Raw genomic sequence first — 24,451 nt, 5'->3', positions numbered from 1 at the left:
TACATATATATGTACGTATATGTATATCTATGTACCCAGTGCCAATGCCTTTTCAGTTATCACAAACATCTGTTTGCAGCTGCTCTCCATTTATCATAACCTTCGAGAACACTACCATAGGGGAAGCGGCAGAGAAGCTCGACTAGTAGATACCCCTTGCTGGAGCTGAATTTTCCCATCTGCATTTTCATTTGGAATAATACGTGGAAGCAGAAACTTAATTTATAATAATTTAATTTCGGCCTCCGCGCGTATTGAAAACTCTCATTCTATGACTATATTGAAACATTATATAACTGAAACATATTACTTAAATTACACTATCTGTCCATAGAGAAATTTGATTGATTTGAGTCTAAAAGCCAATCCCATATTACATTCCAATTGATATTGCGGAATTTATATTTAATATATAAACATATATATTTCATAAGACTGCAACCAGCATACCCCTTTTAGGCATACATATGCAATATGCTGTTAAAGGTTAAGATCGAATAGAACTAGTCGAAAGCAGCACAGCCAGCGGTCGTACGTGACCTATCCGAACGTATACTATTTGCAAGACTGTTGTCCCAAACAGTTGGCAATAAACTACCGAGCCACAACTATGCAGCACAGAACTTGGATGCCTAACACCCAAGAGATTTAAGCCGAGCATTATAAGTGTATACATATATGCCACGTGCATAGGGGGGAGCTGGAGCCCCTTGCCCCATTTGTATGCCACATGCATAGGGGTATTGGGGCCTCTTCCCCATTCATTTGCCACACATAAAAGGCATCGACAGCGCGCCAATTGAGAAATTCAACTAGCCACGCATAAAATATCTGTTCCGCTCGTAGTCATATATTATATAAGCATATGCATTTGGTATACATTGATATGTGCCCTATAATATACTTGAACTTGTTTGCTGACAAGAGGAACAGGAACTGCTGCCAACTGCAGTCGCCTTTGATTACATTTGATTCGATTGAGGTTTTCTCGATTGCTTTTCTGTGGCATTGAAATGCCTCTGGCTCAGCTCAAAGGTTACATACATATGTACACTTTATATATAAATGTATAACTACAACTTTTACTACTGATTATCATTTGTATTAATTATGAATTTCTTATGCATATAATAACCAGCCGTACTCGATCAGGATATACTAGATTACATATTGTATATATAATATATATAATTGTGTAATTATAGTTTACAAATCTGCTATCCCCAAGTAGAAAGCTAGAGTATTGTAATAGTTGGCATTGAGCAAGATAATTGAATTGAAATTAAATTATCATCAAGTTAAAGTCGAAAAAGATCGCCTGCAATTAAATGTGTTTATGAGTGGGTTTGTCTGTTCTGGCAATTTTCACGTGGTTTTCACTATTGATTGACATTCAATAAACCAATTGATTCCATTGAAAATCTCCGAAATATCGAAAACAAATTGTTTTGAATTATAGTTTTATTTTATCAATTGGTATTATAATCCAATTTGCAATGAAACTTCTATTTTTATACCCTGCAGGCACTGGGATTGGCAAAATGGGGTATTATGGTTTTGTTAAAATGTATGTAACAGGCAAAAGGAGGATGCGCAGACCCCATAGAGTATATATAATCTTGATCAGAACGGCGAGCGGAATCCATTAAATGCGTCGCCTTCAGAAGCGTTAAGATCTAGAGACTTGAAATTTATGTAGGTGATTTTGTTTTAAAAAAATCGACAACTATTTCTGTTTTATTGTTATCGATTAAGAATCATTTCGAAAATTAGTTATAAAATAAAATCTCCCACTTTATTCACACTTGAGTGTCCAAATCTGAAATTCATGTATATAAAGAGATTCAATTCAAATTCAAATTCATTTAACACAATTTCCAAGGAATAAATAACGAAAATAACTAGAGTGGGTATTATTAAAATCAAATTGATTGTTCCCCAGTAAAAATTTAATTTATCAGTTTACAACTGATAGCAAAATAGACCTTTTGACCATATCACATATACTATGTGAAAATTGATAGCAAAATGTAAATAAGGAAAATTATTTTATATATAATTCTGTTGAATTAAAAAACCATTGGAACTTGTTGTGCCGTGCTGAGAGTTGAAAATATTTGGTATTTGCGAACTACGAATCTATTGTATGCAATACTATTATTGGTGTGCGTGAATATGAGTGTCCAACGGAAACAAAAGCCGGAATGCAAATGAATAGTTCTATATGGAGAGCAAAAGCCAGGAATGCTTTGCTTTAAAATGTCGCTTTGGTGTGAGGGAAGCAAAGTCAATACGAGTCGTATAGATCGGGTAAGGCACAAGCAAGTATAAATGCACCAGAAACAGTACCAACTCTATAAAGAAATCAAAGCAATTAAAAGTGAACTAGTAAATGGGAAAAATAAACAAATACTCGAACTCGAAGGAAATATATAAGCACACATATTTATTTTACTTAGCTGATAATAAAAGAATGAAAGAACTTAACACCGGGCTTTCCTGAGGAATTGATGACGCAACCACTGTAAAACACCAAAACTTAATGGATAGCCCAGACACGAGCACTCCTATTAATAATTATATATCTATTGATTGTCTAGGCTAACCAAATAAAGTACATTTTGGGAAAGTGCCAGGCATCGTTTCGGCTTCCTGTGATTCAAGCTTGGCTTTTTTCGGCTGGTTCAAAGCCGTCGAGATGGCACCAAAAACTCTAATCGGGCTTCGGCAATCTGCATGGTGATTACCAAAACATCGGCACCCGAACTTTATAATGTATATAATGTAATGGAAGATATACATTATAAACACTTTCTAGTCGGCACTTTCTGATCTTGCCTAATATTTGGGTAACGCGGGTGTACGCGGATCACTTATCGAGCCGTATAAAATTGGGTTCTCAACCTTTTAAGTCTGCCTGGTGGCTCAATGGCCATTGGTATATTTGGGGAAATATCTATTAGTAATCTGAATAAAGCTAATACGAAACAAAATGCTGACAAATCTGAAATGAATAATGAATGCATAAAATAAATTATAAGAGATAAAAAAAAAAATTGAGTTTAATTTTTATGAAAATAAGCCATTCTCCTTGAGATTTGTATGAATGTTTGCACTGGTGTAAGTTAATCGGATTTCAGTCGAGTCAACTCACTATATCATTGAAAATGAGCGTCTCAAATTAAGCTTGCTCTAAATAATAAGGCATGGCTTTGTTGTCAACGTCTACAAATAGCCGTTAAATGGGATTCTAGTTTGATTGGTCAGAGCTCAAATGTCTCAGGTAGCCTAATTAGCCAACCTAGACCATTTTTATAGGGCTATTTATGGCATATATACATAGTATACCAGCAAAGACTGAAAAAGTATGCCACTCAATCGACTCAGGGCACAGAAGTCACAAGTCATTCAATTTGTGGGGGGCTGCAGCTCCTGTCAAGTGTCATATGCTATGGCTGGTCAGAGTGATGAATGAACTGGCGCACAGCGTGCACTAAATCAAAATATTGAACAGGACTCTGCTGATTGCTGCACTTTCTCATCTCCTTTAATCCCCGCCAGCTGTCGAGAGCCATTGGCTCACGCATTTGTCTCTGCCGGCACAAATCGCACCAGCTACTTATTTCATCCAAAATAAAACAAAGTAAGAAAATCAATCGACACACACACACACTCACAGCTGTGTGCGGCACATTAATCAAAAACTCATTTCGGCCGACCAAGGTCCTGGGCAGAGCCTTCTGGTCGCGAAGGAGCTGAGTGTGATTAGTTGTTCGTTAACCCCGCTGCAGTTCAGTTCAGTTCAGTTCAGTTTAGTTTTGGTTCGGTTCGTTTCGTTTCGTTGCGGTTTGGTTCTTTGCGTTTGGGTCTAGATTTTAGTCTCTTTCTTCCGGGGTCAATACTGAATGCTCGAGCAAATTGCATCTAGTTAGGTTACGAACGCATCGAATACTCTTGACTCCCCAGAAGCACGATAAGGTGAATTAGTGTACTACAAAATTTTCCTCTTAAAATGTGACTTTTAATTTGAATTTAATAGCTTGAAGTGAATATATGGCCACTTGTTCATATATGCTCATACACACTATAAACACGTCTTCTAGGAACAGAGTATTATGCAATCGGTGCCAATAGTGCGTTTGGTTTCTCGGTTAACGGTAGAAACGATTTAATTTTGCAACGTGAATTTATGTGGCGGCCGTCGTCGGCTCCTGCTGCGGTTTGGTTGCTCGATTGTGGTTGAAGGCTATTGTAATAGTCAATCAATTAATTTCCCCACTGTGCGGAATTTATCATTCGAAATTCGTCCTTTGGCATTAAATTGATTTAAGCCTAAGAAAAAACCCAATATAATTCACCGAACACAAACAGGCGCTCATGCATTATTGAAACCTCGATTATAGTTACACGTGAAAAGTAAATAACAATTGCGTCAGTTGCCGAGCAAACACAATTTCAATCAGAGCTTCGAGTGGGTGCGAGGTGGGCCAGAGGGTCAGTCAAGCAGCAAATCATCGTCAAAGAAAGCTGGACAGAATGCTAAAGCTGAATGCAGGAGATCTTTTGGTATGTGCCTCCCTTAATACTTCACGTTGTCGTGCAGTAAAATAAAATACAATTAAGATTTTAATCCAATCTCAAGTCCAGATACAAACAAGTGTACGGATGCCTAGTACTAGGAGAAATAGTTTATTTATATTAATTATTTTCGTTTCTTTTGGATTTTCTCTTTGATTGTATTATTATTTTTCCCGATTTATAGCTTGTAAGGCTCACTTTATTCTAACTAATCGTGGTCCAAACGTTTTATGAGGTCTATGAAGAAAGGCAACCATTTCCGCCGACTGATATCTACTTTGAATAGCTAGCTCAAAATAATTACTTTGGATAAATTTATACATCTAATCATTAATAAACATTTTGTTTTCAAACTTTCCCCCAAAAACGGAAACATTTGATTGCATCAAAATAAAAAAACAGTTTTTGTTTATTATTTTCTATGTTGCATATTTCGGCTGTGAATTGCGTAAAGTCAGACAGTGCATATATGGTATGCATGTGTAAAAATCATATAGGCGCAAACTCTTTCAAATTAAACGAATAATTACAAATAAAATACAACAAATAGAAGTTGAATGAAAACACAGAGTGTGTGACAGTCTTATCCTAAAGCTAGCGAAGATAATATTCTTAGTTAACTTTTGGTTTTGCTCGTCCACGTCCCAACTTCTTAGCGCGTAGCTTGGACATGTGGGACATGACCATAAAGGTGCCGGGCAGGGCGAGCAGGAGCAAATAGACCTTTAAGAAGAGCACCATGTCAAATGTCCAATTCCACTTGTTGGGCATATCGACACAAAAGCGTTTCGTCTCCTCAATGTAGGGGATGCTGCGCAGCAGTATGACTCCCTCACAGACTAGGCCCATGGGATAAAGGGGTATCCAGATGGTATAGCGCAGCCAAGTAAGCAGACCATTGTCCCTCTTAACCAGCTGGCTGACATAATAGGGATAGCTACGGATAAGAACCAAATGATTCAATCATCTGCACACATATGCACATGTATTGTAATGGCATTTACCGCACAATCTCTACAAGCGACCATATAACAAAGACGTAGAACACAACCGGCTTGGCATGCATACGCGGTTCCATTTCGATCATTAAAAAGAGCACAAAGTTCCGTCCAGAGATTTGAAAGAAGGGCATCAAAGGGCTGCCCTTTGTGTAGCCAAACAGGGGATGCATTACCTCCAAGTATTGCATGAGCTGTACAAATTTGAACGATGTTCCCACATATTCGTACGTATGCTTCATGCTCTCCGAGCCATCGCGTATGTAGAGCACACCCATTATAAGCAGTATGTGCAAATACCCTACAAACATGGCCAGATTGTAGATGATCAAGTAAACCTTCTTCGCATGTTCTGTAGAGGAGGAATGAAGGAATGATTAGGGGCTCTAATTAAATGACTCCTTTCTCACCTTTCACATATCCAATTTCCTGCTTCTGCAGTTTGTTATACTCCTCCACATAGTCCTCTCGCACATCTCGTGTTCCCTCACTCAGGTCCCCATCGTCCTCCGTCCGCCAGCGATCAAAGTCAATGCGAAGCCAGTGCGGCTTTTGAGGCGTTGCAATGAGTCGCTGCCACCAGGCCGGCTCTGCTTTTCGTATTTGCAGCTCGATTTTATGGTCCGTGACTGAAAAGGTCGCCGTTTCATCATCGATGGGCAGAAAGAAGCGCATCTGAAATTTATAAGCATTCCGACCACGTGCTCCATGCCCGTTTGCAGCAAACGAGAGCGTTGTACTGGTAAACTCTGCAACGACGCCCTAAATACAAACAAAAGTATCGAATGCCGGTTAGACTAGTTCCGCTACATTTACATTATTATTGATTTTTCTCAGTGACCCACCTGCGCATCTTTGAGGTCCACTTTGAGCAGCAGCTGACCTTTTGTTTGCGACCAATACACAAATGGACTTAATTCAGTTGGGGCCATTGAATTGGCATTTGACATGGGCGACATAATTTTTGTTCGTATTTTTAACTTCTGTCTGCGAAACTTTTAAATGCTTGGTACGCAGCTCATACTCGCAGCTTGAAACTGAATGGAAGCTGTACTTCTTTTAATTAGTTATACTCATTTTCTCTTTTGCTCTAATAACAAATTGTTTTTAGACATTTTTATATTTATATTCTTATTAAATAAACTCTCTACTGTGAAAAAAGTGTGTCCAAGCACATCACAATTGAGATCCTTGGAAAGTTGGCAGCCCTAACGATAGTTTTAAGCGTTTATCGATTACGTAAAAACAGCCCTGGTTGCAGACACTATCAAGCTAACTGCTACTACACGCATAGCATTCAGCTTGAACTTTTGAAATGCGCGCCAACATTTAAATTTAACTTCAAAACTAATTTCAATAACAATTGTGTAACAACATGTAGCAATGATTTGTTTCCTATGTTCCCTTCGTGCTGTCTACGGTTTTATAGTTTGTATTTATGACTGCAGTAATTGCAGCCAAAACAAATGCACTGAGCGCTTGTAGACTACGACTCAACCACAAGCATTTCAAATTGGCGACGTTTTTTGGACAAGACAATGGAGCATACGTGTTATAAGTCAGCTTTATTAACTATATTTAATTTTCGCTAATCTCTCTCTTTCTCTCTTATTAACATTCTCTTACTTTGCAGCTTGAATGCACAGATTTCGATATAATTTATGCACAAACAAAAACGAAGCAACAAAGAACACGAGCAAAATGTTACGTTTTCTCAAGAACCGTTAGAAATGGCCTAGACAACACCGCCCATCGACCCATCTATATAACTAACCTTCCGTATATGTACATATGTGTTTGTGTGCGTACCTATGTATGATTGTATGTGTGTGTGTGCTCGCTCACAGTAATGACGTCATGCTTTCAGTATAGCTCGTTCATCAGTTAAACATGTATTAGGGTAAGTACAAAATATGAATATCTAAGCCAAATAATCCAGATAAACATTGTAACAATTGCAAAGTTCTCAATGGATGTCCATCCTACTAGGGGGAAATCGTTCAATATATTTATTTCATATTCGAATCGACTTAATATATGTATATTTGTACCTTCTTTTGATATAATTTTACTAGCTATCCATATTTTTTAAAATCGATCTATACATTATATTTATTATGGGATTAAATGTTATTTACTATTCAAACTCAACAAACGAACTGATTTATTTCTTAGTTGAGACAAGGAGCTCCACACCGGTTTGATTCATCTCCTGTTCCTTTGGTGTTTTGATTTTCTTCGTTTCTCAATGTAAGCCAGGGCTCCTCTATGCTAATGGGACGTGAGATTCACTTAAATGTGCTCGATCCCATCAACCTCAGATGCATCAAGTCAACGCACTTCTCAGGTCTAGTAGCAAAACAAAAAATAAAAACATGGCAGATATATGTAAAGAAAATGATATTTCGACTACTTCCGCTTCGCTTTTAATGTGTTTTGTTTTTGTCGTTGGCAGCTGGCAATGGCTAAGGTCAAGTAAACAAGTTGCTTTAGAAGGACGGGAGTAGGAACATTGTTTAGAAGCTGCCATTGTCGCCTCCCACCAACACATACATACATGCATGCATACGCAAATATGTGTATATGCATGTGTGATTGCGTGCTCACATGACTCAAATTATAATTGTCGGCCAGAGCAGAGCGGTAAATAAAATAAGTTACACTCTGCGTATATCCTGATACATTACCAATGCATATCAATACAATGTATGTATATTATATATATGTCCTTATCTATGAATATACAAGGGTGCATACATACATATGCTAGATGCTTTTGTTCTGTTCTGTTAGGAACTCATTTCTAAGGGAGTTCCTCCATAGCATAGAAAAGTAAAGAATCAGTCAAGGATAAAACATACATGTATATATTTTTGTTATTGAATAGGGTATCTGACAGTCAGAACAGCTTTTTATGTTGTATATTTTTTAGTATGTTTCATAATTATATTTTAACAACAAAAATAATATTTCCATGTTTTCCGCTTGTGACTGAGTCGTTTTTTTATTTGTGCTACCCACTAAATATTTGCTAAATTGGGTATATTGGTTGAGTGCGAATACATGGAGCGCAAATGGACCATATCATCCACCATATGAAAAATTTCTACTATTATTAGAGTTTATCTCTTTTAATAAACGAAGAAGCAAATCTTTGCTGTTCCTCGAACGCTAAGTTTTACTTGGATTTAATTAATTAATTAGTTTCGACTTATTAGTTATTATTTTGGTCACTAGTTACTAAAGAATAGAAGCATTTATGTATATCGCAAGGATATAAAAGAATTGTGTACAGGGTATCTGCTAGCCTTCACCTTACACTAAGGAGGATTTTCACTTGCTTTTTTTTTCGTTGTTTTTTGTATTTGGGAAATGTCTTGCGCACGTGTTGGATAAACTAATACAAACAGACACATACACACGCAGAGAGACACAGCTGGCAGACAGTCGCGTCGGGCATTAATATTAACGTTAAGGCAACAACAACAACAAGAAAAACAAAAGACTCATCAAACATGCAGCGTTTAGTACGCAAACACACAAGCTCGCACACACACACACACAGATACACACATACACGCATATAAGGAGACAGTCAGTCTGTGTATGTGCGTTAGAGCGGGACAGCTTGATGGCTTGGCCATTTTGTTTTGCTGTTGTGGCTTTTCCGGTGCGTTTCGCAGTCGCTGGCTGGCTTTTCCGCCGCGTCGCTTTTCAGTTGGCAGCGAGCGTTTTCTTCGATCAAAACGGCGACCGCTTCTGCTGTTCATTTGCACTCTGAGTTTGATTTTGCGGTTTCTGTTCGTGTGTGCGCGGTGTGTGTGGTGCGTGTGGTGCGTGTGGGGCAGCCATGGCTCTTGTGGCGCACCGCATGATGCTGTCGGCGCGCACTCGCCGCACCCATCAGCAGGTGGCGCGCAATAAGGTGGGCGTCTTGCTGGTGCCCAGCGTGGCCGACTACTACGGCAGAGAAACGGATCAGCCGCCGCAGCAACAGCAGAAGCAGCAGCCCCTAGCCACGCCCACCCAGCTGGAGCTGCAGACCAGCAATGACAGCAGCAATGCGAAAGTAAGTGCAACACGTTGCAATCGCGAATGTGGCTCAAATGCAATCGTGTTAAGAGAACTAGAAGAAGAAGAAGAGCTCTGAGCACTTGCAAACATTTGCTGCCTTTCAACTAAAGTCAATTTCACCCATACAAGAAAATAGAAACTAAATAAAATGAGAGTCAAACGGCTGTGCTTGACTGGCTAATACCCTGACTCACTCGAAACGAAGCAGCTTTGCCTGTATTCGGAAAATATTAATATTTGTCTTAAAGGCCTGAATGATGAGTAAGAAGTAGCATAAATATTTTCGACATTCTTTTCTGATTATACATTTTTTATTTCAAACTTCACATATTTTATCTCTCTCCCGCTAACTTACCAAAATTATTCTAACATCCATTTAACACATTTTCTAAAATTCGAAGCATAAAGCATTGAAGCTATAAGAAATATACTAGGTCAATTAAGAATGAGTGTAGAATAGTAGAATGGGGCTTACGAAATTCTATTCAACAAGTTCAGCTGTTCAGTAGAACACCGTCCATATACGTATGTGGTTTATAAGAATGAAACATTCTTCAAACTTATTCGGATCTTAGCACAGCTCTCTATTGTCTGTATATATGTGTATATAGTGTATGCATATACATATATTAAAATACACACTGCATATACCATATGTAATATATTCATATATAGCACACGCAAAGCGAATATACCCGTCTTACACGCTGCCCGAACGGGTACAATAGGCGATAACATAACACCCACCCATGAGAATGTTTATCTAGTTTTCTTTTTCATTTTTCGCTTCTTTTCCTTCAGTTTTGGCTGGCGCCAACTTTATGCGGCTCATTGTGCCTAGACTCAAGTTGTTGTTGTCGTATTTGTTGTCGTATTTGTTGTTGTATTCGTTGTTGTTGTTCTCCTCCATTTACATTTCTTTCCCATTTTTTGTTGCTGCTGGTCGGGATTCTGCTTGGCTTGGGGTAGTTTTCTTCATTTTCTGAGCACATCTTTAAGAAAAACAATATTTGGGTAAAAGGAATATTGACATATTATATATGTATATATCTTTATTTATACGCAGACATTATTTACATATTTAAAACGCTAAGCTAGTGATATTTTGAAAGCTTGTTTGTTGATCAAGATATAATTATTTTAAATACATTTTATTTTACACACATAGATCATGTCAATAGTTTCCAGTTTCTATAGATGTTTAGATTATTGTTGATTTACTCAGGTTTGTTAGTTTGATGTAACACTTCATATAGTTCCCCATATTCACACTCGTGCATAATCAAGTGTTTGCAAACGTGTTTATTCTACCCAAGCATCACATAGATTATAGTATGTATATGTATTTAACTACGGAGTATTTGTTTATTCAAACCCAAGTCGCACATATTCATTGAACTTCGCCCATATATTATATGTTATTGGGTACATAAAAAAGTCTCGTTTCTTTTTTTTCATTTTGTTGTTCGATTACATTTGTCAAAGTGTCTGATTGACCAATTGAATTATTGATGTGGGCAGTTCGTGAGGGGCTGGCGATAAGCACTGAGGCAATTCAATGTGATTCGGTTTAGTTGCGTTCCGCGATGCCTCCCTGTTGATTACGCCGGTCCAACTTTCTGTTATTGTCCCAAATGGAATTTTTAATGGCCGCAGCGCCTAATAGGAAAGGTGTCGCCATTTGTTTTGGTCTCCCAACTGCATGGCAATGAAAGCGAATCATAATTTATTTAATCGAAGGTAAGCGCAGACTGAACTGATACGAAGTTTACGAATCAATAGAGCAACAGCACTTTTACCTCCTCTGGCACTCTATATATAGACAAAGTCGGTTTCCTGATTTAGTTCAACGTGCTGCCTAAGGCACTGCGGTCTGACAAGTGACAATGGACAGCAGCCAATAAAATTAGAATATATTCAACTAATTACATTGCTATACGTTGATATATTCAAGCTAGTTCACTGAAAGGTCAATGATTTTCAGGTGGAAAATTAATTTAAATAAGTTCTTGAGTTATATCCAATACTAGCCACAATTTACTGTAACACCAAAAGATGCCGGTAATATTATTTTACCAATATCAGAAGTTGGAATTTATTTTATTTTTAGTTATAACAAAAAAGCAAAAGAAAATAATAGAAATAAATAGTATAAAATAATAGATATAGTAATAGAAGAAAGTTTTAAAAAATTTGAATAATTAATAAGTTTTTAGGGTATTGTGACGTCGGGCATACTTTTATACCTCAACTTGAATATAGTCGTATTTCAATAAAATTTTTTATCTGTGCATGAGCTATTGACCCAGGGCAAGAGCCTGATTTGAAGTAGCTCACACTCGAAAACGTATTACCCAGGACAGTTACCAGAAAGCTTTCACGAAAGCTCGGAGAGTGTATAAGGAAAGGAACCAAGCACAAAGAGCTTTCGAGTATAAGAGCTTTAATAGAGAAGTCTGCGTTCACATCAACCGGCAGGATAGTTTCCCTGGGGGCTTTCTACATATATCGAATATCGTCTACTGAAAAGTGATAAATGAAGTTGAGGAACGGCAGTTAGCACGGAATTGCTTTTGTTTATGGCAAATGTTTATCACATATATATGTGCATTTATATGTAATATCAATTGTTTGTTTTGCCTGGAAATTGCGCGGAGTAAAGTTGCAGCAACTGCCTTTCGAATTCAGAGTGGGGAAATGTCTCGAGCTCAGTTTCACGCCAGCAATAGCAGCGACAACTGGCTGGACGGGATCGAACAAGCTGGCCAATTTATGGTATTACGGCATCGAGCCCGCCGCCTATGTGGAAGTAAAGAGCAGCTACCTGTCACCGTCACACCTGCAGCTACAACTTCTCTCCAGCATGGACAACACCAAGGAGCAGCAGCTGGCCGGCCAGGAGGTCAACAAGATCATCAGCCAAGCGGCACTAGAGCACGAGAGGAAGAAGCAGCAGTGGTTTATGCAAGCCCAGACCCAGAACGTAGACCCCAGCAAAGCCAAGGACAACAACAAAAAGACCAATCAGAATGCGTCTGAAGCACCCTACAAGGTGTAGCATAAGGAGTACACCACCTACTTGGCCTATACGTATATATATAAATATACATACCTAACATATTTCAATAAAATCGAAAAATAAACTCAGTTCAATTAGTAATCTCTATAGGGCTTGAATCGATGAATATAGCATGCTCTGTATTACATGTCGAGCAATATCTAGTCTCGCATTCAGTCAGAAATATGCATGCTGAGGATAGTCTTGGGAAAATGCCTTATTGTGAAGTTGATCTGACGCAGCCTCCGGGTGCCCATGAGGTCGTCGATGGAAGGGAAGCGGTCCCGTGGACTGCGTCGACTGCTGAAGAGCGAGTGGGTCTTGAGATTGACTCGATTGTGAGGCAGGCGCACGAGGAGCACGAGGAATTCGCATATCGGCGTGGCATAGCAGAGATATCAAGGCGAGCGGTACTTGTAACCACGACATGGCCGTCATATGAACCTGCCAAACGCGACTTGAATTGCTTACAGCCGTTGGTGACCGTCGAAGATCTCAAACGGCTGGCTGATTTGCATATCTGAGTGGGCTGCGCTTGAGGAAGGCCCATGTGCATGCAACAGGGACATGAATTATTGAGAACGACCCCTTAGAACTCACGCACTTGACATCCACAAGCTCAAGAGCAAAGCGACATGTCAAAGACATAAAATCAGCTGTCAAAAACTAATTTGGAGCTCAATAAATAATTAACAACTGAAAGAAACTGTTTGAGCGCGTCGCCGAAGCGAAAATACTCTGCAGATAGTTGGGAAGGAATTCATAGCTTCCTTCTTGATATACATTATTGCAAACTAGATTCACATATATTTATTTTCTGAAATACCCTTCACTTTATATCCACTATAATCTACTGGAAGCATTTAATTAAGAATGCGATGATTATGGAAGCGCATGAATAGTTCAGTCCCTTATGCATACTCTAGCTGTAGCAGGGCCAATTGTCATAATTTATGCATCTCGATTCAGCCAGCGATTTGTTCCTTTCTAAAACTTTAATTAAGTTTAACTTATCTTTGCGTTACACATGAGACCAAAACCTCTCTCGCTCTTTGTAGCTCACCGGCTCTCCCTTGCGCTCTCGCAGAATAAGCTCAAATATGCAAATGAATGTGGCGCTGGGCACTTCGAATGCGGCTTTACGCCCACACTGTCACACACACCTTTAAAAACATGCATTTCGGTCATGTTTACAATGTCAGCTAGGATAACATGCAGACACACACATACACACAAACGCAGGCAAAGACACAGACACACACCAACACTTGTACAAAAGGGCGCTCAGTGCAGTTGAAGCTTTTGAAGAGAGAGTCGGCCTTAGCAATGTCGGGAAATTAGGGCAGAGCATAAACAGCTGTTCGTCAAACTGAAAAAGAGAGTGGGAGAGAACTTGAGAGAGAGCGCACGCATGCAACGCCCACTCACACATAAACACACACTTGTACGCAGCTGACTGAGTGAGCGTGCACGAGCTTTTAACGAGTCGGTCGTTACCTGGCATCGCTACGTCTATATGTATATGTGTGCTTATGACATGTAAACAAAGCGCGAGTTCTACTACTGCTACTGCTGCTGCTGCAATGCAGAACGACTGCTCAGCGACCGAGCGACCCACTTCGTGTAACGGCTTTCAATTTCGTTCAACCTACGACGAAGGCTACGAATGGCGAATGGCGAATGGCGAATTCGGCTTCGCTTTCAATTTCGTATTCGTAATTCGTTGCTGGCCGTTGGACGGCTCAGTCGTGTTTTTGTTGTAGCACCTCGCGCGTGTCTCGCGTCGTCGCCGTCGTCGTCGTTACCGTCGTCGGCGTCAGGACCAGCAGCAGCAGCAGCAGTAGCAGCCGCAGCAGCAGCAGGACTTAGCACAAGGAGTGTTGTTCCGAGGCTGGGTCCGCGTTCTCGCCAGCCGCGTCGTGTTGCCCAACAACAAATAATCTAAAATTTAAAAAAAGACAATTTAAAAAAAAACAAAAACAAAAAAAAAAAAAACAATAAATTTCTATACATTTTTCTACTCGTACGCAACAATAAGAGAAAAATTTGTAATCGCAATAAAAAGTTGTTCAATTCAGTGCAATTCCAAGTGCAATTCGCCAATCCGTAATTAAGTTTTAATGCCTTAGATATGTAGAGTATTGTGTATCAAATTAAAAGTAACGACAACCAATAATAATAAAAAGAAGTTTTGAAAACGTCGCCTTATAAAAACAACAGCGAAGCTCGTTAATAATTCACATGGCTGCCGATGCGAATCCTTTGAATAATAATGCTTCAATGACCGTGCAAAAGTATGTGCATCACGAATCCCAACACACATCCATATGTATATGAATATATTTGAATTTCACAACAATAACAATAACGAAGAATGTACAAATTGTCTCGTCCGCCAGGACATTGACTCTGTCAATTGTAGTGCAACAACAATCGACAATATTCTATCAATATTCAAAATAAAAAAAAAAATAAAAAAATACAGATATTTATTTTTATATATATTTATATGTTATATCATATTTTGATGTGTATACCTTCAATATGCATCAAAATATATGCAAAAATATATGCCCACCTATGATGTGTTCATTTTAAGTCCAGGAAATAGCTGGAAAAGCTGTGCAGAAAAATTTTAATATGTAATAATTTATATATAAATTCGTATACATAATGAATAAAATATAAATTATAAAAGAAATTATGAAATTAATTAATAAAAATAAATTAAATTACAAATAATACTAATAATTAGATTTATCAATTGAACAATCCATCAATTATTAATTAAAACGATCAAAATCGTTAAATTTACGATTGTTGGATATAAATAAATGTAAATACAAAAAAATGGTTGATGATGATATTTAAACTAAAAATAATTGAAAATAAATAATACTAATTATCAAGGAAATTAAATAATATTTATATCAAGAAATACAATATATGTATATAATAATACAATAAATAAATGAAGCCCTCGATTTTTCAAATTGTATGGCACGTCAGCATTTGCGGCATGGCCTCTAAACGAAAGTTCGATATCGTTATTATCGATATCATTGAAATCGATAACTAGATCACTTCACACTGGATCCACGCATGGCACAGAGTTCTTGTTCACATGTTAACAAGAACAGATCAATGTGGCTTAATCAAGGCGTCTCTTGATCCTTATTCTGTCCGTTACAAATAGAGATATTAGCTAACACTATAAAAATATTGAAACAATATATATATATAAATAAATCAGCTGACATCGGAAATCGTGCAAAATAAAAAATAAACATGTAAGAAAATATATATACGCTGTTACAGTATATGTACATATAAAATGGCGGCTAACGCTACCACATGTCAACAACAACAGCAAGAACAACAACAATAGCAGTGACAACAACCACAACAGCCAACCAAACATCGAAAGTTTCAACAAGACAGCGTGAAAAATGATAATGACAGCCGCAACTGTGGCAAACAGCCGCAGGCCAATGCGAAAGTGAATTTGTATATTTATGTATTGTGCATATGTATGCATGCATACATATAGTGGGAATACATGTACACGGAGCGTACAGTGCTCAGGTCTGCTTAGAGTGCTTCGGCTGGGTGGAGTGCAAGTTAATTACCCACACATTGCATTGATTTTGATTTGTTTACTCAGCATTAATTGCCAATTAGAGCCACCTTTGAACAGCCCGCACGTTGCGTATACGTAATGCGCGAGCCCCCCGCGAGGTGGGCTGGCCGGCTCCCTCGTTTGCAAGCAATTACGCTAATTTCAGCCACTTGATTATGGGTTGAGCCCGAAGAGGAGAACAACAAATGCAAATGCCAAATTTCTGTTTGTCCCAAGTTTTCTTCCAACTTTCGCGCGAAGCTTCTGTTGGGAAAATTCCCATTGAGAACAACTTTCAGCTCAGTTTGTTTGTTTGCTATTTTCTTTCGGTTGTTTATCATCACATGTTTCACCTGCACGCCCCTAGCCCAGGCCACCCTCCTGACTTTTCCGCAAAGTGTTGAGCCATTCAGCAGTGTGTGAATGTGTCTGTCTGACACCAACCTGACTCACCTTTGGCCTTTTTGGCAGCCTGGAAAACTTTAAGCGCGCTTGCCAACACGGCAGGAGTGATATAATAGCATGTAAATATAATTTGACTAAGTGAGACATTGGCAGAATCCACAGAATGTTTTCCGCTATGGTCATCCCTTGCCTCTAAATGTGAATCTCCAAAGTAACCTAACTGCAAATAATGGAATTCTATACAAAAATAATGTCGAAAACTGAAGATAGTTGAGATAATAAAATGGGAATAACATTTTCAAGCATAGGAATGTTCAATTTGCATTTTATGTAATTCTATTATTTTATTGGTAGAATGGGTTCCTTTAGCTTTGTACTCCATGTCTCTTTTAGAACACATTCAAGTAAATTGAGACTTGAGACTCTCAAGTTGAGAGCCATCATTAGAAATGCTAAATTCGATATGGCAAGGGATCAGCTCTTTTTCGATATACACAGAATTTGAAATTATCGAGAACTATCGAGAACGATTTTTTCTTCAAGTGGATAGAATTTTTTTCGATTTCGACTGTAGTAAGGCAACTCGTTTGGATTACTACTGAGAACATTATCTGGTTGTAGAGAAAGCTGTATTTTAAGCAATATGTGTACAATATATATTATATTCCTTATAAACTCACATCTAATCAGAGATCCGAATTTCTCAATGGACAGCGCATAGAACCGAAATTCTCTTTTCGTTCGTGAGCGGGTATAAAAAATTGTTGCTATTGAAATTATTTGAAGAAGTTTTGGCAAAAACTAGACCAGAATATGACCTTGTCGCACGCGTATTGCAGTGTTCAGGTTTTTATACTCATTCACGAAAGTGAATCAGTATATTGGTTTTGTGCAATGTCCGTCTTGCTGTCCGTCCGTCTGTCCGTCTGTCCGTCTGTCCGTCCGTCCGTCTGTCCGTCTGTCCGTCTGTCCGTATGAACGCAATCTATTTCGGCGCTATTGAAGCTAGAGACTTGAAATTTGGAACACATACTCGTGTATATCTCCGATTTATAAAGTGTTAAAATTTTCCCGATCCGCCCACTAGGGGCGTGGCAAATCGGAAAATGCATTTTCCGATATACCAGAAATCATGTTTGTTGAAGAGCTAGAAAGCTGAAACTTGGTATGTAGGTCCGCGTTGACCACCCAAGATCACGAGCTATGGCGGATATATCTACGCCCATTGGGGGCGTGGCAAATTGGATAAAACTGTATCTCCTAAAGTTGTAAACCTAGAATGCTGAAATTTTGCACGTCAGCTAATGGTATGATTCTATAAAGTCTGAAGATAAATTATAAGTCTACGCCCGTTGGGGGCGTGGCAAATCGGACCTGAAGATATAGTGATTTTTTAAATTCTCCTATATTTTGGACACTATTGATGGCAGAGACCTCAAATTTTGTATATATACTCGGACTGATCACCCAAGACCAAAAAGTTTTGTCGGATATATGTCCGCCCACAGGGGGCGTGGCAAACCGCAAAAGTTTATATCTCCTAAAGTATAATAGCTAGAAGCTTCAAATTTGGATAGTTGAGTTACTGGTAGCCTCTTCTATCGATTCCCCAAAAATATTTTTTACGCCACTTTAGGGGCGTGGCATATCGAAAAATACCCTGTAATTTTCACATTTTTTTAGGGTAAGCATTCAAACTTTGCAGTTAGGGTAACGTTATCTCTTTCTAAAAACTGACCAAAAATGAGGTGTCTACGCCCAGTTGGGGCGTGGCAAATCGGAAAAACCTGTATATTCTACAGTATTAGAACGAAACTTAACTACTAAATTGTTGATGGGATGTGAATGAGTATTCCGCAGTCGGTAACGCCCGACTGCAACGTTCTTACTTGTTTTTTTTTTCAGTCCATAACCTTTGGTCAGTCGACCTTCAAGGCATCACTTTGCCTGCTCTTTTGATTTGTGCCTCCTCCTCCTTCTCCTCCATCACCTCCTCTTCTACTTCCTCTTCAATTTTTCGTTTCGTGCCTGCGAACCATATTTCAAAATTCAATTTTAGCCACATGGCCGAGCAGCCAAAATAGTGCACAGTGTCCAACAACACACAGACCCAACGCATGTGTGCGGGGCTAAAATCTGACTGGACTAAAGTGGCTTGTGGGCGTGGCATTTGTGTAGGTGGCAACAGCCCAACGCGCCGGCTGCGTCAACGAACGTGGCCATAATTCAAATGATGCGCCTGCTAACTACTTAATGTTATTAGTTATGTCTTTGTCGGCAGGCGTTGCCACGCCCCCATGCAACCGGACAAGCAGGCATTAAAAAAACGACTGCCATGAGTTTATGCATGCCCATGTGTGTGTGTGTGCGTGAGTGTGTGCGTGATATCCTTGTCGCTTTCAGTTAAGTTTATGCTGATGTTGTTGATTACAGATGCGACTGCGGTTTTTTGGCTTATCCCCTAACGCAGGGTCTAATGGATTCGACATTAAATATGATTTGCAATTATTAGAGCATGGCCCCAATTGCTTCTCAGTCAATTATGATGTTACTTTGCTTTTTAAGAGTTCTGAAGAGAATAAAGTTCACACGATACAGAAAGAGAGAGAGAGCGAGATCTTGAATATGCACTAATATTGGTGAGAATGTGGACTGTCTGGCGGAAAGAGAGTCGACTGAAAGTTGCAGCTGCTTGAAAGCTGTGACGACATTTGTGGACCTCGAGTGTGGATCGCATGAATGTGGATGTTAAGTTCGCTGTGCTGTACTCCAAGAGGCTTCACTAAATTAGTTTTATTTGAAAATTAGTTTTGCTTTCATGCAAATCAAATGACGAAATAAGAGCAGTCGCATTTCGCTTAATGTGCAAAATCAAACTTGAAAGGAAAGAGCATTTGAATTTCTTTAAATATGAGAGGAGGTTACGCCTTGTTTTGCTGGCTGCTCAAGCTGCCATCGTTGACATTTTGTTTTCAACGTTTGCTCTCTGGGTTCGTCCTTCCTTTGCTACTTCCACTTCCAGTTCGACTTCCACTTCTACTTTCATTCTTTTCTGTTCTCCTCGTCTGTGTGTCGCTGGGCCTGCGGGAGCTGCAGGTGCTGCATTTAAAATGAAATATGGCAGACATTTTTGCGGCTGAGATAAATGCGACGCAGTTTGTTTGCGTTTTTCGTTTCTGCTGGCTTAGTTATTAGATTTGGCCATCTTCCTTGCAAATTTCACGGCCTGCTTACAACTATACGATTCGATAGACGAATTGAATTTGACAGCATTCCCTTCATCGGGGTATGTTGATTAGATTTGCCAAATAGTAATTAAAATCGAGTGTCAAATATGTTTTTCGTTCAATATTGAAATTAATTTTCTGCAAGCCATCTAATTGAAGGCCATCAAAATTAGTTAAAAGAAATCAATTATTTAACTAGCTTCAAACTCGTAAAGTTATTTCGAAGTGAAAACTGCTGAAAGTGCTGTTTTTAATTTTCTACTTAATACAGCCCTACATTTCCCTCTCACTGGCTGTATCCCTCTCTCTCTCTCTCTCTCTCTCTCTCCATGAAGGCAATTAGCTTAAATCACAGGCACTGCCAGCCAATCAGGCAATGCGCAGCACTTAAAAACTTCGCAAAACTTGAAATGCAACGGAGCCGAGCACCCCGGAATACCCGCTCCCTGGAGCCGCCTCTACAGGGTGTGCGGCGACTCTTGCAACGGGGTCATAAAAATCTATGCGCCGTAACAACTTGGCAGCTCTTGGATCTACGCCTCAGCTTCTTCTGTTTGGCTGTTTGGCTGTGCATATGCATTAGGTGAAGCTGAATGAAAGAAGAAAGAAGAGAAAGGGAAACACAAAAGAAAAGGGCATCGAAACTCAAGTGCAATGGCTCTCAATTGTAGCGGCTCGTTAGATTTTAAAGCCGGCATATTTATCAGGTTGAGCATTTTGTCGGTTGAGGTTCGAGTCTCGGGTCGGGATTAGGGTAGGCAAACAGAAAGATTATTTGTATTTGGCAAATTTACGCTTATCGACATCGACACTGTGGGTGGGCAAATGTTTTGTAATGAATCAGCCTTAGCTCTACTCAGGGTCCTCACTCTCAGCCTCAGCCTCAATCTGCTCTCATCCCGGTCTTTGGGTTGTTTATGGGCGCAACTTGTGTGGAGATCTACTGAGATAGGCCTGTCATTTATTAACTTGAGTTTGCATTTAAGCCTCTGGCTCTCAGCGCCCAAAGGGTTGCAGTGGATGTGGCCTAAGACAACAGCAGTTAACGTTTCTGGAACTGAATAACCGGCGACCCAATGTGCAAGCTGTTTGGCAGGACTCTCATTTATATAAAACACTTGTTCCATAATTAAACAGTGAAGCCTGGCACAGAGAAGTCGCGACTCGAGCTGTGGCTTGCTGCTAATGCGAAACTAATCCTTTTTTTTTATGTCAAGTTAATAGAAGAGCTGAAGAATATCTCAAACTCTACATGCATATACTATATATATTATTATAGTAATTGAGTGATTGTGGAGCATAGTTGTTCGATTTTTAGTCTATTGTAGTGTAGCCTCTTTACTCAGGTTTCACTGTAGCCGCTTCTCGAAATGCGCCTCGTTTTTCGCCGTTTTTAAATGCCAACAAGCCGTAATGACTAAGCACCTAATTTACAGAGCGAAGACTCTGAGCTACGGCTAAGCATTGCTTTAGTCAATATGCCACCCAAAAAAAGCACCATTAAATTCCTCCATCCTCCATCCTCCACTCTCCACCCTCTCCACCTCCCTTTCGTCCCCTGAACCGAATAGCCTCTTGGCCTTTGCGAAGCGCTTTGCTTTGTTCTCCCTGCCCCGCAGCCCGCCTTAGGCCTTGTTTGTTGCCTACTTATGAGCGCAGCCCACACACACTCAAGCCGTTGTGCATGTGTGTGAGTGTGTGTGTGTTGTTGTGCGCCAGGAAGCAAACACTCTACGCTTCTACTTGAACGTAAATAATTTTTTTGTTTTTGTTTCGTATACCCTGTTAGCATAGCCGAAGAGGGTATATAAATGTCAACTGCAACACTAATCTAAAAAATTCAAATCGAAACATTTTTTAATACAGAATAAGAATTGAGAAAGAATTAAGTAAAACATAAATATAGTAATAATAATAATAATAATGGAATTCAAGAATACATAAATATTACAATAATAATAACTATAAATCAATAACTACAGGCTGGCAGAGTATGTCCAAGTCGGGCATCTCCTAGTTGACTCGTTCGCCTTTGTAGCCGGAGGCTGCGGCTTCAGCCCCGGGCCTCTAAGGCTGTTCTCTGCCCTCCAACGCAGCCAGGGTCACTTTATTTCATATTATTTAATTTTATTCCTTTCGCTTTTCTAGCATTTCTTAATTTGCATTCGCGAGGCTGTTGTGTCTTTTGTCCTGTGCATTTCGCATTCGCATTTGCCTTTGCCTGCACTGTGAATATGTAAATTACAAGAAACCAACTACAACAAAATGTAGTAATAATAATTAAAAAACGTGGGCGTGACGCAAATGCAAATCCAAATCTAAATGCAAATGTGGCAGCCTTCAAATCGTTGACCATGTTCCTCTGGCTAATGCCAGAAATGAATTGGCATCTGTCGTGGCTGCTGTTCCACCTAATTGGGTTACATGCTCCCCTAAGACACACGTGGGCGTGGCAGTTGGCATGTGGCATGTGGCATGTGGCATGTGTAAGCTGCAAGTGCATTGCTACACTCGCATCTTTGCCGCCCACTTTTAGCCAATGACACGTGATGGTACTTTGGGCACACTTCATTGACACACACTCACAATTACACACACACACACACACACACACACACTCATACACCTCTCGAGATATGCATACATAAACACTTCTTGAGGTCGCATCTCAAATTCAGTTCTCGTCTCGCAGTCCGTCTAGTCTGTGGCGTTTTGTCTTTCTTGTGTTTTACTCTATTTTATCCGGGGAAAAGAGCAAATCAATGTGTTGATTAATAATTCTAAAGCCCTCATGTTAATGCAAAATGATCCTCAGCCTATAACAACAAATCACGAGTCTTGTATACACCCTTTTGTTATGGCATTTATCATTATTTAAATGCAAAAAGTATTATCAAAGAAATACAATAATCAATATAAATGTTTTTTATGTTATTTCAATTGCCACACATTTTGTACAGCGTATGGCTACTAGTTAGGGGTGTTCCTTTTATTTACATAACTTGGCTTAACAACTATTATAGCATTGCTTCGAATCGCACCAATTGTTGTTGACGCAAAAGACAGATGTAAGACACAAGATTTGCTCTGACTGGCCGCTTTCACAGGCCAAATACAAATCCCTCTCCCAGCTTTGGCTTGATCCCAGTACATGTGTTTACAATGACCCAGCACGTAACGAATAATATGTATATAAACATTCCATATATGTATATGTGTATTTGCATGTATCTGGCTCTGATCGAACTGTGAGAGTTGGGTCAACATGCCCAGCGAATCGAAGCGTCAACAAGATGGAATTTTGTCATTTACCATTTACCATTTGCATAACGCGTTGCTTTTCCGATTTTCACCTGGCTGCCTTCAGCTGGCTGTGACTGGCAGTTGACGTCCTCAGCGTGCTGAAGGGCAGCGGGGCAACGGGGCAGCAGGAGCACAGGACATGCTGTGCAGTAGATAACAATGACAATGTAACGTGGCGCTGTTTGTTGTCGCTCGGTGTATTTACACAGCAATTTATTTGTATAGCCGAGGATTGATCCACGCCTCCTGCTGGGTGCACAGTGTGCAGTTATCACAGTGTGGCATTATCGCGTCGCATGTCGCTGATTGAATCAACAAGTCTGGCTCGCTATTAATTACGCCGTATTCATAGCCGGGGCAGGCCGCTTCGAGAGGCTTGTCTTTTGTTTCAGTGGCCCTGGGACTTCAGTGGGGAAATCAATCATTCGCCAAGTGTGTCAATATGTCAAGCATTTCTATTATTTTTATGCTGACCCTTGTGGGTCGGGCTGCTTCTATTGCTGCGTGTCATTTGGTCCGCTCAAAAGGTTATATATAATATTTTATCTGCCTCCACTTTCGATTTGGATTGTGTTTTGCCTGTCTAAACAAAGCCAACCTCATTTTTTATTGGTCAACAAAGGCGCCAGCAGCAGCAGCAGCAACAACAACAGCAACAACGACAACAACAACAAAACTGACCTCAATACACAAAGCAAAATAAATTGCGAAATTTTTACTGAATGCAGAAAAGGATGCAAAATAAATTCCGAGTCCCTTTCCGACACCCACTCACACAATAAAAAGGTCAGACACACACACAAAGAGAGAGAGAGAGAGAGAGGGAGAGAGCAGAAGCGGTTGCCGGAGAGGTACGGGCCGTGACGTGGGCGTTACGGAAGCGGAGTCAAGTGCAACTATTTTGCAGTTGAAAGCTTGAAGAAAAACTTCCACTTTATGGCCGTTGGACAATCATTTGTATACATTGAGACTCTTCATTACAGCTCGGCGCCATTTGCATTTATCTTGAGTATAGTACATAATGTTCTGTATTATCGATTAGTAAGTAATTCGAGCAGGCATCTATGATAAAGCTGAAATAGACGTTAATATTTTCTAAATACCGTTTTAATCTCTTTTAGTGAGACTATTGTCATTTAAGCTTTAGAAAGTGCTAATCACAATGTGTGTGACAAATCCCTGGAAATAG

At 39.5% G+C, this 24,451-nt stretch overlaps 3 protein-coding genes across 10 annotated transcripts in view; 2 read left to right on the top strand and 1 right to left on the bottom strand.

The window, feature by feature from the left end:
* The window catches only part of LOC108610201 (uncharacterized), a 104,243-nt gene that overhangs the window by 37,899 nt on the left and 41,893 nt on the right, over positions 1 to 24,451 (top strand). For all 8 annotated transcript variants that reach the window (XM_089466058.1, XM_089466053.1, XM_089466059.1 and 5 more), the window contains one exon: positions 7,210 to 7,476. The gene's annotated coding sequence lies outside the window, so the exon portion shown is untranslated. The remainder of the gene's footprint in view (positions 1 to 7,209; positions 7,477 to 24,451) is intronic.
* Hacd2 (3-hydroxyacyl-CoA dehydratase 2) lies at positions 4,954 to 6,777 on the bottom strand. Its single transcript, XM_018002164.2, has 4 exons — positions 6,422 to 6,777; positions 5,987 to 6,338; positions 5,583 to 5,928; positions 4,954 to 5,515 (listed from the first exon to the last, which is right to left on the bottom strand). Exons 1-4 carry the CDS (start codon positions 6,533 to 6,535, stop codon positions 5,191 to 5,193), a joined length of 1,137 nt encoding a protein of 378 aa, XP_017857653.1. The 5' UTR covers positions 6,536 to 6,777; the 3' UTR covers positions 4,954 to 5,190.
* Positions 7,483 to 24,451, top strand: part of LOC149270025 (uncharacterized) — a 38,240-nt gene continuing 21,271 nt past the window's right edge. Inside the window, exon 1 of the mRNA XM_089466077.1 lies at positions 7,483 to 15,002. Coding sequence (XP_089322203.1) covers positions 9,427 to 9,726 — 300 coding nt within the window. The 5' untranslated portion in view covers positions 7,483 to 9,426 and the 3' untranslated portion in view covers positions 9,727 to 15,002. The remainder of the gene's footprint in view (positions 15,003 to 24,451) is intronic.

This window comes from Drosophila arizonae, chromosome 3 (assembly GCF_054131065.1).
Source record: "Drosophila arizonae isolate 15081-1271.41 chromosome 3, UAZ_ARI_1.0, whole genome shotgun sequence".
Lineage (NCBI taxonomy): Eukaryota > Metazoa > Arthropoda > Insecta > Diptera > Drosophilidae > Drosophila > Drosophila arizonae.
The sequence above is the reverse complement of the archived record's forward strand: the minus strand, read 5'-3'. Positions and strand labels throughout refer to the sequence as shown.

Coding starts and splice junctions, on each gene's coding strand:
- Hacd2 (XM_018002164.2), bottom strand. CDS start 6,535: ATGTCGCCCATGTCAAATGCCAATTCAATGGCCCCAACTGAATTAAGT. Junction 5,929..5,986: donor GGAAATTGGATATGTGAAAG/GTGAGAAAGGAG, acceptor CCTCCTCTACAG/AACATGCGAAGAAGGTTTAC. Junction 5,516..5,582: donor TCGCTTGTAGAGATTGTGCG/GTAAATGCCATT, acceptor TCTTATCCGTAG/CTATCCCTATTATGTCAGCC.